General features: G+C 40.8%; 1 protein-coding gene across 1 annotated transcript; it reads right to left on the reverse strand.

Annotated features, from left to right (window-relative positions):
- Window positions 1-13322: 13322 nt before the first annotated feature.
- On the reverse strand, window positions 13323-14246 carry Vmn1r119 (vomeronasal 1 receptor 119). Its single transcript, NM_001166708.1, has one exon. The coding sequence runs from the start codon at window positions 14244-14246 to the stop codon at window positions 13323-13325; it is 924 nt and encodes a 307-aa protein (NP_001160180.1).
- Between the last annotated feature and the right edge of the window lie 1867 nt (window positions 14247-16113).

Below are 16113 nucleotides of genomic sequence, written 5' to 3' on the forward strand. Positions count from 1 at the left end.
TTCTGGTGGTCCTTATGGATAGGTACTGAGAAGAAGGCATTTGCCAGATCAATAGCCGCATACCAGGTGCCAGGAGATGTGTTAATTTGCTCAAGTAACGAAACTACATCTGGTACAGCAGCTGCAATTGGAGTTACTACCTGATTTAGTTTTCGATAATCAACTGTCATTCTCCATGATCCATCTGTTTTCTGCACTGGCCAAATAGGAGAGTTAAACGGAGATGTGGTAGGAACCACCACCCCTGCATCTTTCAAGTCCTTGATAGTGGCAGTAATTTCTGCAATTCCTCCAGGAATACGATACTGTTTTTGATTCACTATTTTCTTTGGCAGAGGCAACTCTAAAGGCTTCCATTTGGCCTTTCCAACTATAATAGCCCTCACTCTACAGTTCAGGGAACCAATATGAGAATTCTGCCAATTTCTGAGTATATCTATCCCAATTATACATTCTGGAACTGGGGAAATCACCACAGGATGTGTCCGGGGACCTACTGGACCTACTGTGAGTCGGACATCAGTCAAAACTCCATTAATCACCTGCCCTCCATAAGCCCCTACTTTAACTGGAGGGCCACAATGTTTCTTGGGATCCCCTGGGATCAGTGTCAACTCAGAACCAGTATCCAGCAGACCCCGAAAAGTCTGATTATTTCCTTTTCCCCAGTGTACAGTTACCCTTGTAAAAGGCCGTAGGTCCCTCTGGGGAAGAACTGGAGAAAGGGTAACAGCAAAACCATTGGGTGTCTTATCAAGATCCTTCCTCAGTGGAACCTGGCCACCCCTTCATTCAAGGGGTTCTGGATCTGCAAACTGTCTCAAGTCTGGAAATTGATTCACTGGCCGAGATTGCTGTTTACCACGATCTAATGTAGCCTTTCTTTCATTGTGCTGTTTACCACGATCTAATGTAGCCTTTCTTTCATTTGTTTGAGAATTTTTCTGCTTATACAGATCAAACAAATATGCAGTAGGCTTCCTATGTATTTCATTCCTGGAAACACCATGATTGGTTAGCCAGTACCAAAGGTCCAACCGAGTCATGCCATTATAAATTTCACCTCTCCTGTGCTGACCATTACTGGGTATGTTATTATAAACATTCTTTTGTCTACGCTGTCCATTATAATAACTAGAATCACCTTGTCTATGGCGATTCAATGCTGCCACCTGGCCCTTGTTACCTCGGAATCCAACTAAACCCAGTGAATTTAATTCATCTAATTGAGCAGAAGCATCCCCAATGCTAAGATCTGGCACAAGGAAAATGGAAAGAACAAAACCCTTCAAATGTGCTGGTGCCCCTCTCACCAATTTGCGTCTTATAGAGCTGGTGAAAGGCATATCTTCTGGACCTTCCCATTGTGGACAATTATGCTTTACACAATATATCCACTCTAGCATTGCAATTTCCCTAAGTCTTAAAATCCCTTCATCAACACTAAGCCACGGAATATCAGGCATCTCCAAGTCATTTCCAGTAGGCCATCTTTTGATAAACACTTCAGCCAACCATTCAAACAAACTTTTGACACCTTTTTTAACTATGCGAGCTTCCGTATTAAACCTAGAATCTCTACTCAAAGGACCCATGTCAATAAACTCAGCCTGCTCTAGTTTTATGTTCCTTCCACCCTTATCCCACACCCTTAAAATCCATTCCCACACATATTCACCAGGTTTCTGCTTGAATGAATTAGCAAACTCATTAAGCTCCTTAGTAGTGTAGCGAATTTCCTCATGGACTACACTTTCTACCTCCCCTCTAGGAGCCTGTTTTGCTTTGAGTCTGGTTACAGGTCTAGAAGAAACTATTGGTGGGCCTTGAGAAACATCAGTAGTGAAAGTCATTGCTGGTTTATCAGACTCTGCAAAATTAATTTCCTCATGTGGGGAAGGCATTATTTCAAGGGGTGGGGCTGAGGGTACTACTTCCTCAGGTGGGGCAAACCCTTGAGAATCTGAAGATTCAAAATTCTCAGTTTCAACATGGTCTTCCCACACATCCCCGTCCCATGTTGTAGGATCCCATTCTTTGCCAATTAGAGCCCTTGCTTTAACTGTCGACACACTCTGAGGCTGAGACTTGAATTTTCGCTGTAGTTCAGACAACCTTACAATGAGAGTTTCTGTTTGATTTTCTGCAACTTGAGCTCTATTGCTACAAGAGAGAAGATTCTCCTCAAGGACACACTTAGCAACTTTTAGATCGTTTACTTGTGTCTGGAGCCTTTCGATTTTATCACACAACTCCTTCCTTTCATTCATCATTCTTTCCACAGATACTAAGAGCAGCCAGCCAGTAAAATCATTTCCCGATTTTTCCCCCATCTTGTAGAAAGCTTTGTGCACTGAATCACCTAATTCATTAAGAAAATCAAGGGCATTAGCTTCTTTAAGTTCGGAATATAGTTTCAACCATGGGTCTTCAAAATTCTCTGAGCTCCCAGTAGGGAGAGAATCTGGAGAGGTTTCAATAGTTGAAAGTGCTGGTGGATCAACAAGCCAATTCCAGTATTTTAAAAGATTCATCCTTGTACTTCTGTTACTCTAGAACCACTCCTGGTACCAACTTCTGTATTAGTCAGGGTTCTCTAGAGTCACAGAACTTATGGATAGTCTCTATAGAGTAAAGGAATTTATTGATGACTTACAGTCGGCAGCCCAATTCCCAACAATTGTTCAGTCGCAGCTGTGAATGGAAGTCCAAGGATCTAGCAGTTACTCAGTCTCACGTAGCAAGCAGGTGAAGGAGCAGGAGCAAGAGCTAGACTCCCTTCTTCCAATGTCCTTATATTGTCTCCAGCAGAAGGTGTAGCCCAGATTAAAGGTGTGTTCCGCCACACCTTTAATCCCAGATGAAAGGTGTAGCCCAGATTAAAGGTGTGTTCCTTAAACTTGGAGATTCAATCTTCTGGAATCCATAGCCACTGTGGCTCAAGATCTTCAAACCAAGATCCAGATAAGGATCTCCAAGCCTCCAGATAAGGGTCACTGGTGAGCCTTCCAATTCCGGATTGTAGTTCATTCCAAATATTGTCAAGTTGACAACCAGGAATAGCCACTACACCGGCCAAACTCTCAATTACCATAGATGGAGAAACCAAAGTATTCCACGACAAAACCAAATTCACACATTATCTTTCCACGAATCCAGCCCTTCAAAAGATAATAAGAGAAAAGAAGCAATACAAGGATGGAAATCACGCCCTAGAACAAGCAAGAAAGTAATCCCTCAACAAACCAAAAAGAAGACAGCCACAAGAACAGAATGCCAACTCTAACAACAAAAATAAAAGGAAGCAACAATTACTTTTCCTTAATATCTCTTAATATCAATGAACTCAATTCGCCAATAAAAAGACATAGACTAACAGACTGGCTACATAAACAGGACCCAACATTCTGCTGCTTACAGGAAACCCATCTCAGGGAAAAAGACAGACACTACCTCCGAGTGAAAGGCTGGAAAACAATTTTCCAAGCAAATGGTCTGAAGAAACAAGCTGGAGTAGCCATTCTAATATCGGATAAAATCGACTTCCAACCCAAAGTTATCAAAAAAGACAAGGAGGGACATTTCATACTCATCAAAGGTAAAATCCTCCAAGAGAAACTCTCAATTCTGAATGTCTATGCTCCAAATGCAAGGGCAGCCACATTCATTAAAGACACTTTAGTAAAGCTCAAAACACACACTGCACCTCACACAATAATAGTGGGAGACTTCAACACACCACTTTCATCAATGGACAGATCGTGGAAACAGAAACTAAACAGGGACACAGTGAAACTAACAGAAGTTATGAAACAAATAGATCTGACAGATATCTACAGAACATTTTATCCTAAAACAAAAGGATATACCTTCTTCTCAGCACCTCATGGGACCTTCTCCAAAATTGACCATATAATTGGTCACAAAACAGGCCTCAACAGATACAAAAATATTGAAATTGTCCCATGTATACTATCAGACCACCACGGCCTTAGGCTGATCTTCAATAACAACATAAATAATGGAAAGCCAACATTCACGTGGAAACTGAACAACACTCTTCTCAATGATACCTTGGTCAAGGAAGGAATAAAGAAAGAAATTAAAGACTTTTTAGATTTAATGAAAATGAAGAAACAACATACCCAAACCTATGGGACACAATGAAAGCATTTCTAAGAGGGAAACTCATAGCTCTGAGTGCCTCCAAGAAAAAACAGGAGAGAGCACATACTAGCAGCTTGACAACACATCTAAAAGCTCTAGAAAAAAAGGAAGCAAATTCACCCAAGAGGAGTAGACGGCAGGAAATAATCAAACTCAGGGGTGAAATCAACCAAGTGGAAACAAGAAGAACTATTCAAAGAATTAACCAAACGAGGAGTTGGTTCTTTGAGAAAATCAACAAGATAGATAAACCATTAGCTAAAGTCACTAGAGGGCACGGGGACAGCATCCTAATTAACAAAATCAGAAATGAAAAGGGAGACATAACATCATATCCTGAAGAAATCCAAAACACCATCAAATCCTTCTACAAAAGGCTATACTCAATAAAACTGGAAAACTGGATGAAATGGACAAGTTTCTAGACTGATACCAGGTACCAAAGTTAAATCAGGATCAAGTTAACGATCTAAACAGTCCCATATCCCTTAAGGAAATAGAAGCAGTCATTAATAGTCTCCCAGCCAAAAAAAGCCCAGGACCAGATGGGTTTAGTGCAGAGTTCTATCAGACCTTCAAAGAAGATCTAACCCTAACCCTAACTACAGGACAATACAGCTCTGCAAGGTACGTGTGGCCTTGAACTTTCTCCAGCATTAGAAGCCTTTCTGTTCCCTTTCACAGGGCTCGTTCTTTTATTTAGATTGCGTACAGTTTCTACAGGAGGAATTGCTAACTGGTGTTCAGTCGAGGTCAGGCAAGGTTAGAAAAAAGGCAAGAAGATAGCGTGGGAGCCTCCCACTCTGTGGTGACCACCTTACGGTCGGTCTGGAGGAAGCATGGCTTGAAAGTCTCCACCAAGACACTAGAAGGCTTTGTAAAAGAGATAGATCACATAGCACCGTGGTTTGTGTGCTCAGGGTCCTTAACTATCCCCTCTTGGGAGAAACTCGGGGGAGATTTAGTTGGGGAGCAGGAGAACGGCAAACTTAAAGCAGAAACCATGCCTTTGTGGAAGCTGATTAGATCATGCTTAAAGGATGAGGAATGTCAACAAGTAGTTAAAGCAGGGCAGAAAATTCTGGACGAAATTCAAGAAAGCCTATCAGAGGCAGTGCGGGGAGAGAAAGTAGGAGCAAAGGGGAAACATGGTGCACCAAATAAGCATACAGGCCTCTCCACAGGTCTTGAACCTGAGGAGAAGATAATGTCAGGGAAGGATACCCAGGGAGAGATAAGAAGAAAGGAGGAGAAAAAACAAAAGAAAAAAGATCAATCAGTGGAGGTCCCTAGAGGAGGGAGCCTATATCCGTTGCTAGATGAGTTTAAGGAGCTAGCTCTTAGTAGCTCAGAATCAGATGAAGAACTTAGGCCCTCTGAGGAAACAGACTCAGAGGAGGAAAAAGCTTGTTATGAGAGAGAAAAGTACCAGCCAGATAAAATGCGAGCTAATCAGTCAAGAAAAAAGCCAAAAGCGGCTGGCGAAGGCCAGCTTGCTGCTCGGCCTCCGGGCTGTTGGCTTCAAGGTCATAGTGCACCTCCACCATATGCGAAGCCCCCGCCCTGTGTAGTGTGTCAGCCCTGCGCAGAGAGGCAATGTGCAGACTCGTTCATTCCAAGAGAGGAATCTCCCCAGCAACCACAGCTCGGCCAATCCTGAGTTGCTACACCTGTACCAGACTCTTTCCTTGTACCCCTCCCATACCCATTTCTTGAGAATAGACATTGTTTAGATCTGGAAATCCCCTACTCCCCTCTTCTCCTTTCTCCCCTGAGGGCCTATAAAACTGGGACCTCTTTCCCCTCGAGGTCGACTCCTTTACCCCTGTGTGGGATATGAGTCATCCCCAGAGCTTTGGCTTTCCCCGAATAAAGCCTCATGTGGTTTACATCAAGGTTGGTCTATCCTGTTTTCTTGAGTGTCCGCTATTGTCCTGAGGCCTGAGCAAGGGGCTCCTCTTGGGGTCTTTCAACTGCTCATGCTGGCAAGGATGTGCAGTAAGGGAATTTCTCATCCATTGCTGGTGAAAGTAAGAATGTGTAGAGTCACTATGGGGATAAGAATAGAGGCTCCACAGAAAGTAGGCAATAGATCTATCTCACCACTCTTGGATATATACCTGAAAGGCACTTCATACTACTACAAGGACATGTGCTCAACCATGATTGTTACTGCTCTATTCATTCATAATAGCCAGAACCTGGAAACAACCAAGAAGTCACAATAAAAGAAAGGATAAAAATTATGGCACATTAGCACAATGGAGCAGTACTCGGCTGTTTAAGGACAGGCATCATGATGTTTATAGGAAAATGACTGAAGCTAGAAAAGAAATCATCCTGAGTGAGGTACCCCACACCCAGAAATATAAATATGGTATGTATTCACTTATATGTGGGAAGCAGGTGTGGTCACATGGACCTAGATGGCGCCCTGGACCATTGTCAGGCTCCGTGAATCCCACATGTTTACTGCCTTGCCCGAGCATGCACAGTGAGGCTGCATGTGTGGGGTGCCTGCCAGGCTGGGCTGTTCCTCATGATCCAGACCTGTCAGCCTATTGGTGGCCAACCTGAGGTCGTGCCTGGAGCGTGTGTGAATTCTGATTGGATGAGGTGGAGTGGAGCTAGATGAGGTCAGTCTTTGTGAATATAGGAGTTTTGTTGTTGTTGCCCTTGCCTAAGTGGAGAGAGGTTGTAAGAAAAGCTTCAAGAAGGAGTAAAAGAAGAAGCTATTGCATGAACCCAACTTGGTGTCTGTGTCGTTCTTGTCTCTGTGGGAAGAAAGGACTGTGGACACTTATACATACATACATACATACATAGCTATTAAATAAATGATAATGAAGGTACAAAGGAGATTGATATACATAGAGATGTTTTAGTGAGTGACACATGGATTTCATAGATGGGGAAAAGTGATTAGCTATGCTGAATGGATTAGGGGATGAGTTGGAACAGGACATAGGGTTGAGAGAGGGGATGTAGGGAGATAGAGCTGTAAATGGGGAGCATATGAGAGATGTTACGAAAACCTATGACAGGGGAAATTTTTTAACACATATGAAAGTGATCCTACTGAAATTTTCTAATAAATGAGGGTACAGAGTCCCAACTGACCACCTCTTTTCAACTAAGGGGTCTTCAAGTACAGGGACTGTAGTGCATTCAGCTGAGTTGTTGGCCAAAGACGTCCCATGGAAATGCCTACCAAACCCAGGCTGGGGCTGGAGAGATGGCTCAATGGTTAAGAACAGTGGCTGCTTGCTCTTCTAGAGGTCCTGAGTTCAATTCCCAGCAACCACATGGTGGCTCACAACCATCTGTAATGGGATCTGATGCTCTCTTCTGGTGTGTCTTGAAGATAGCTACAGTGTACACATATAAATTAAATTAATAAATCTTTAAAAAAAAACTAGGCTGATGTTAAGACAATGGTTTGCTCTCCACAAACTGACAGTGGGATACCCTTACCTAGGACAACACCCATACACTCCTTCAACATGGAGAAGTTGAGCTAATACCTACATGGAGCCTTTACTCCTATATCTAGTGTCTTTGGTATGGAAACGTACTCTGCAGGCTACCAAAAGTGACACATAAACACCAACCCAGCAACAAAACTTTTGGCCTACAATCTGTCCTGCACATAAGATATGTTAATGTAAAGGTGGTATGGAACATGTGGGAGTATACAATGAATGTCTAATTTGTCATAGACAGAACACATACACAGCACTGTCAGGTGACCAAGAACCAGAAATTAGATAGTCAACATACCCACGGTAAGACCAAATACTACCTCTCTAAAAAAATAAAAAAATAAAAACATCGATAAAATGACTTCCAATGGTATTTTGTCCTATTCAAAGTTCAGTGTGTTATTCGCTGTTGTGTTAATCATCAGAGAAGATTCCTCCTTAGGCAGACAGAAACAGATTCAGAGACTCACAGCCTGGCATCATGTGGAAAGAGAGTCCTCAGAACACACAGCTCTAAATGGGATGTCTCCATCAAATCTCGCCTCTCATAGCTCAGGGAACTCTTAAGAAGAGGAGTCAAGAAAGAGTGTAAAAGCCATGGGGATGACGGACACCAGGAAAACTGGACTCACTAAATCATCAGAGCAAAGTACATATGCTCCAAAGATTATATGCCCCAATACAAGGGAATGCCAGGGTCAGGATGCAGGATTGGATGGGTTGGAGAGCAGGGCAGAGGGAGGGTATAAGGGACTTTCAAGATGGCATTTGAATTGTAAATGAAAAAAATCTAATAAAAAATTGTTTAAAAAAAATGAACCCTGAGAGAAGGCATAGTAATCAGTGAGCCATTCACTCTCACACTCAGGTGTTCGATAAAAATACTAAGCTGAAAGCTTTAATATATATGCTGGTAATCTGATGCAAACCCTTGTATGCCCATGCTTGATGTTTCAGTCTCTGTGTATTCATATTCACTTTGCTCAGTTGATTTAGTGAGTCTAGTTCTCCTGGTGTCATTCATTCCCATGGCTCTTACACTCTTTCTGGACTCCTCTTATTCAGAGTTCCCTGAGCTCTGAGAAGTGAGATTTGATAAAGACATTCCATTTAGAGCTGTGTGTTCTGAGGACTCTCTTTCCACATGATGCCAGGCTGTCAGTTTCTGAATCTGTTTCTGTCTGTCGTAGGAGGAATCTCTGATGATAAGTGAATAGGACACTGATCTATGAATATAGCAAAATACCATTAAAATTCATTCTATCAATGATTTTATTTTATTTCTTAGACAGGTAGTATTCTTACCATAGGTATGTTGACTATCTAATTCCTGGTACTTGGTCTCCTGACAGTGCTGTGTATGGGCTCTGTCTATAACAAATCAGAGATTGGTTGGCTTCTCCCACAAGTTCCATGCCAGCATTGCATTAACATATCTTGTGTGCAGGGAGGAATTTATGCCAAAAATTTTGTGGTTGAGTTTTTGTTTATGTGTCTCTTTTGGTAGCCTGTAGAGTACTTTTCCATACCAAAGACTCTAGGAGTGAAGGCTCCATGTAGGTATTAGCTCAACTTCTCCATATTGAGGGGGTTTATGGGTGTTGTCCTAGGTAAGGGTATCCCACTGTCAGTTTCTGGAGAGCAAACAATTAATGTTAGCCTGGGTGTTTTTTAAATAAAGATTTATTAATTTAATTTATATGTGTACACTGTAGCTGTCTTCAGACACACCAGAAGAGAGCATCAGATCCCATTACAGATGGTTGTGAGCCACCATATGGTTGCTGGGAATAGAACTTACGTCCTCTGGAAGAGCAAGAAGCCAGTGCTCTTAACCATTGAGCCATCTCTCCAGCCCCAGCCTGGGGTTGGTTGGCATTTCTATGGGACATCTTTGGCCAACAACTCAGCTGAATGCACTACAGTCTCTGTACTTGAAGACCCCTTATTTGAAAAGAGGTGGTCAGTTGGGACTCTGTACCCTCATTTATTAGAAAATTTCAGTAGGATCACTTTCATATATGTTAGAAATTTCCACTGACATAGGTTTTCATAACATCTCTCATATGCTCCCCAATTCCAGCTCTTTCTCTTAATTCCATCTCTCAACCCTATGTCTCCTTGCACTGCTGGCTCTTTTCCAACTCATCCCCCTAGTCCACTCAGAAGAGCCAATCTCTTCCCCCCTTTCATGAAATCCTCGTGTCCCTCACTAGAACATTTTTATGTATCAATCTCCTTTGTAGGTTGATTATTATTTATTTAATGGCTAATAACTATGTATAAGTGATGGTGATTGATAATAGTGATGCCCGTGATGGTGATGATGGTGGAAAATGTGATAATGGTGGTGATGGTAATGGTGGTTATGGTAATGGTGATCAGGATGGTAAAATGCGAATGGTGAGCTGCTGGTGGTGGTGGTGATCATGATATTGATGCTGGTGGTTGTGATGATAGTGATAAACTCAGTGTTTCTCTGTATAGCCTCGACTGTCCTGGAACTCACTCTGTAGACCAGGCTGGCCTCAAGCTCAGAAATCTGTCTGCCCTTGCCTCCCAAGTGCTTGGATTAAAGGCTTGGACCACCACTGCCAGGATTATTTTTTGTTAAATAAAAACATTTTATTTTCATCACAATACCACTATAATACATTTACTTTGTTATGAGCAAGTTTGTGTTTGTGTGTAATTTATCTTTCCACTCTAGTAAGAAAATAATGTTCCTTTGATTTGGAAACCATCTTCACATAAAGTCTTATTTAAAGTAGAGTGTGGTGGTCCTTGGCTATCATACTGGCTACTCTGAAAGCCAAGTAAAAACTCTCAAGTTCAAAGCCACATCACTCCAATCTCTGCCTCTGTGGTTATATGGCTGTCTTCCCTCTGTATGTGTTTGCTGCTTCTTATAAGGACACAGTCACTCCTAAAGGTTTTATTCTACTTGTGGCTTTCATCTTTTATTTCCAAATAGGTCATTCATGGAGCAGGACTTTACATAGCAGAAATACTGTCCAACCCATAGCAGGCAATGATAGCTTTCCCTTCATTCCCCCTCTCTGACCAGATGCCCTTCACAGGCCCATCCCATGGCCCTTGTGTCTGTTGATTATCGAATTGCAGAGCTTCTCACAGAGCTCCATCAGCTGATCAAGCAAATCCAGGTAAGAGGAATGTTTGTATAAGTGAATACATACTGCAATTCTCCTACAAACATCATGATGCCTGTTCTTAAACAGCTGAGTGTTGTTCCATTGTGCTAATGTGCCATAATTTTTATCCTTTCTTTTGTTGACACTTCTTGGTTGATTACAGATTCATTCATATTGTGAATGAATAGAGCAGCAAAAATCATGGTTGATCACATGTCCTTGTAGTAGGATGAAGTGCCCTTCAGGTATATATCCAAGAGTGGTGAGATAGATCTATTGCCTACTTTCTGTGGAATCTCTATTCTTATTCCCATAGTGACTGTACAAGTTCTTACTTTCACCAGCAATGGGTGAGCCTTTCCCTTATTGCACATCCTTGCCAGCATGAGCAGTCACCTGTGTTATTGATCTTGGCCATTCTAATAGGTGTTATAATCCCAATGTAGTTTTCATTTCCTTTTTCCTGATGTCCAAATATTGCCAAAGGTCATGCAGTAGGAAAGACCAATGGCTTTAGAACTCAGGGAATGTGGTCACCCCACTGCTTAACACAGCCACATGGGCGAGTGTTGGTGTGGCATGGCCCCAAGTACTTCATGCTCTTATGGAGTTCTGCTCCGCTTGCAGCCCTCACATCCCACTTAATCTAAGATGGATGTAGCATTAAGAGGTCTAGACTCATTTTCCTCTCTAACTTTTTCCTTTACTACTGGGTGTTAGTTTGTTGGAAGTTATTGAATTGAAAAAAGTGTTGGACAGGTGGTAGATAATAGAACCCAACAAAGTATCCCAAAAATGCTTAGAAGTAAGGGGATACACAGATTAACAGGCAGAGATCAGTGTTATAGGATTCACTGAACTGATTAAACTGAACTTATAAAGTACACTTTTTTTTCTTTTCGGTGTGTGGGCATGTTCAAGCGCAGATTTAAGGAAGGGAGAGTACAATTGTAGGATTTTGTTCTCTCCACTATGTAGGACCTGGGATAATCATTTCTAAGTTGTGAGTGCTTTAGCTGCTGAGCTGTCTTGCTGATTCTTATTATGGCCAGTGATATGATCAAGACTTGGTGCTGTGGGATTGTCAGTTTTATTGTTGGTAGAGGTCTGTGAAAATGTACATGAAGAGTCTCAGTATTAATTTTATAACTCAGTGCAAATCTATCCTCAATATAGAACATACAAACTGTTGGTTCCTATTCTATGATTTCAAGCTCTTTCAACATAGCTGATGTTACGATTTCCTACTCCCCCATATTGGAAGTGAAGAGTTAATTGTATTGGATAAATTTCTCATTGTGGGCCTCGAGGGATGGCTTAGCAGGTTTGAACTCTGGCCACATTTACATTGGATCAGATCTCGATTCTGAGAAATTATATTTGTAGACTTACATCAGTTTGTAACTCCAGCTCTAGGGGTATGACACCTATTCTCCTTAAGAGGAGGGAATCCCCACAAATACATACATACCCAATACACATGAACCAAAAAAATGAATGCTAAAATATTCTTTGTTCATAGGACTAAGTACCACAAGTCAGATTATAAGTTTCATCACACTGACAGCTATAACCACTCCAGATATTTATCTTGTGGTCTTTCTTGCCTTGGTCATTCTCAGATAGCTGAAAATATTAGATGCTTGATTTTAATCTTCTGAGAAAATAATTTTGTGACTGAGAAAGCCACTGACAGATGGAGTGACAACTTTGCCTCCCCATTGTTCTGATATGTCTTGTCTCCTGTCTGATTGGTAGGTGTTTGTGATGATTGGAAAACAATTTCACCATGGCCCAGAATGAAGTCTTTACCAAGGTCTTTCAGGAGAAGATCTCCAATGTGGAATCTGGTATATTCCATGGTCCTGTGACTTTAAATCTCTGAAAGTTTCAGAGCATGAGCTGTTTTTGCCTTTTTTCCTATTTACTCTTGATGTGATCAGCAGATTGTATTGCTGTAGAGAGCACAAAGTTTTGATTTTCAGTGCTTGACTCTCACTTGAGTAAGACCCAAGGTAGCTAAGCATATATCTCCTAACTAAAATGGAATGACATGCAATATATTTACTATTTATATAAATTTCATCCTTGAAAATATTTAATCATAGCAAAGCACTCTCATTTATTCAAATAAGGAAATATAGAGATGGATTCTGTTCTTATCCGAAGTTTAAAGTATTAACTAAGAAGGAGCGAGAATATGCGTTTGATCAGGACCATTTAACACATTAAACTGTTTAGGGAATATGGGTTGCATCAGTTTCAGTCCAGCCTGCAGCAGAATACCGTTATATACAGGAGAACAGAGGATGGTGAATAACTCACTTACCATGTCAATCAGATTCCAAACAGAAATCATTTCACATCAACAAATGTGTATAGCCTTATTCTTTTAAAATTACAGCAGTGAGCACCACACCTTGTTCGTACAAAATGTTGAATACATATTTATGGAATAAAGTCCTTAATGGTATTAGTGAAGCTGTCTTTTGCATTTAGCATTTTTTAGCCACTCTGATTTTCAACAGTTGAAGAGCACAGAACAAGGATCCTTGGGATCTCTGAAGATCAACAGTAAAGGAGAGATACTGGGGAAGACTGCAGTTAAAATCTCACTGACAAGCCTTACGAAGAAATGAGAATGCATAAAAAGGGCATGTAACATGATACAAATAAAATTTAGAAGATAAAAACTAACAAATGTGACTACCAGCATCAAGATAGTACGGGTTGCTCTTGTCTCAGCTTGGCCTCTGGGGTTCTGATTGGGAGTGAGGATGTGCTGCATTCGCTGGCGATGTCTATGAAGGAGAAGTACCATGGAGACACTGGTCCAGACCATGATGCTCATGAATGTGGCATCATAAGCAAACTGCAAGAGGACAATGCCTACACTGAATCCAGAAGTGGAACAGAACAACTTTCTTTTCGAGTCAGTGTTATTGTCTGTTATCTGTGGACCACTGACCTTAATTGGAATGTGAATATTACTTAAGACACTGAAAAACCAACAACTGTAAGAAGAATAACTTGCCATGTTTGTGACACTTGCTCTAAGTACAAGTTTACCTTTCCCTCTATTAAGAGGAACCAGAGTGACAAACTGATGGACACCCAGGACACAGTTGGAACACAAGTTTGTGCTTCTTGCCACCAGGTGACTGAAGGATTCTAATTTACATTTGAGTTCAGTTGGAGGAGTTTTGGGAGCAAAAGCCATCATGTTGTTTGGAAATATAGTGAGGAAGAGAGTCAAGGCATTGGCCACAGCCATGTGGCTTAAAATCACCTGTCTGGGCTTCTGTTTAGAACCAGTCAAGACTGGATAGAAATTATGGACAAACAGAAAGACATTGGCCACAGTTCCAACCCCAAACTGGCAAAGCAAGAGGAGCTGAAGAGCCACTTCCTCAGTGGTTTTCACGGATTTACCATGAGCAGACATGGAGAGGGCTTTTCCCAATCCTACATTGATGAATAGATAGGTCACTACTCTCTGTGGGTCTCTGTTCTATTGTCCACACTTACCAATTGATTTGAGACCATTTCTTTACTTGATAAGTGAGACCGTATTCTAGTTACACATTACAGGTAAATTGCAGGGAAAACAATGCATGTATAATAACTAAGGTAAAATATTATACTTATTGAATTACTCCTGACTCAAGATACATTTTGTATTGCAACTACATCTTTATTGGTTTAGTAGGTCAAGACCACAATAACACACATTTTAACACACAATGGGCTTTGCATATGAATACAGACAGTAAAGAGTCTAGTATGAGTTTGTGAATCCATTATCAGAATTGAATTAGCAGGGAGGGGAAGCTGCAAATGGGATGTACTTAATAAAAAAATAAAAGAATATATAAATGCAACATAAAAATAAATAATTGAATATCCTCATGTTATAGTAACATATTAAAAATAGTGTGTATGGGAATAACATGTAAGATTGTACATAATAATAAAGTTGTGTAACTGAATTCTGCTGTAGAAAATTAAGATGTTGGATTTGAGAAAATTTTATACTATTCATCCATACAAACACAGACACACAGACACAGACACACACACACACACACACACACACACACACACAAAAGCCACCATATATTTCTGATAGAGCCAGCTGTTTTCTGATCACACAGATTAACATAGGCTTACATATGTGTCCTCCATGTGAAAAAAAACCAACTTGCTAACAAGTTTCATTTATTCATAGTTTTTCTGATCTTAATTTTTGTTCCAAAATGTCAGGTGCCAGAGTCTTAGCTGTGTCATCTCCAGCTTCCCTTGAAAATCATTAACACAATTAGTATTATACCCTTTGCAAGCTAATGTTTAGTCTGCATTTTACTTGTTTATATATTTTCTTTAGGAACACAAGGGCCTCCATCTACCAGATAAAATTCAACATCTCACACACATGTTACACTTAATTACTAATCTAGGACACAGACATTTCTTTGAGATGAAAGCAGAATATTAACCTACATAAATTAAACTGCAGACTTCAAAAAGAAATAATGTTTCATGTTGGCTTCAGAAGACAATTTTCACTGAAGAAAAGAGAAAAGAATTTTAAGCAGAACTCTATGGTAGATGAATCCCACCTTCTGAGCCTCAGTCAGGATGAAGATGCTCATCTGAAGGCCAGCTGCAGAGCACAACTCCTGTAAAAGTATATTTTGTAGTGCTTTGATTGAGGAACTCCTCTGTGTCACTCTTTGCCTGAGAAAGAATGCAATGAAATTCGGAATGGTTTCTTATTCTCCATGTAATGCTGTGAAGGTAACCTAACAAGTCCAGGTTTCCAGTCTCATAAAATAACAGGGCACCGGGACATGACATTCTTCAGAGAGTTTATTATTTATCATTTATCCCCAGAGCAAATCTCTATTCCTTTCTGATGCTTACTGATGATGTCTAGGAGTTTGTTAGATGTTAATGAGTACCTGGGCAGAAGTTAGGGAAGGGTTTTCATGTTTCCTTTGGGAGAATCTAAGTTCTGAATTGATCTCTTGGTCAGATGTGAATTGGGGCGCTCCAGGGTAGAACAAGGGACTCATTATGTGAGTTTCTACAGAGTACTTTCCTCCCTACTATTTTACTCTTTCAAAATTATTCTGACACCAAATCCTCCCAGAAAACTGGCAATGTGTCATTCAGATTCTGTAATTTCCCAGGAAGTTGCTTCATTACAACTTTTCCCATGTTTGACCCAGGACATTTATAAATGACAAATTTATTAACTAAAGCTGGTCTTTCCCACCTGAATCCTGTAGTTATTCCCATATCCACTTATT

The sequence above is a fragment of the Mus musculus genome, chromosome 7, assembly GCF_000001635.26.
Source record: "Mus musculus strain C57BL/6J chromosome 7, GRCm38.p6 C57BL/6J".
Taxonomy (NCBI): domain Eukaryota; kingdom Metazoa; phylum Chordata; class Mammalia; order Rodentia; family Muridae; genus Mus; species Mus musculus.

Excerpts from the sequence above, each read along its gene's own strand:
- Vmn1r119 (NM_001166708.1), bottom strand. The coding sequence starts at position 14,246 with ATGTCTGCTCATGGTAAATCCGTGAAAACCACTGAGGAAGTGGCTCTT.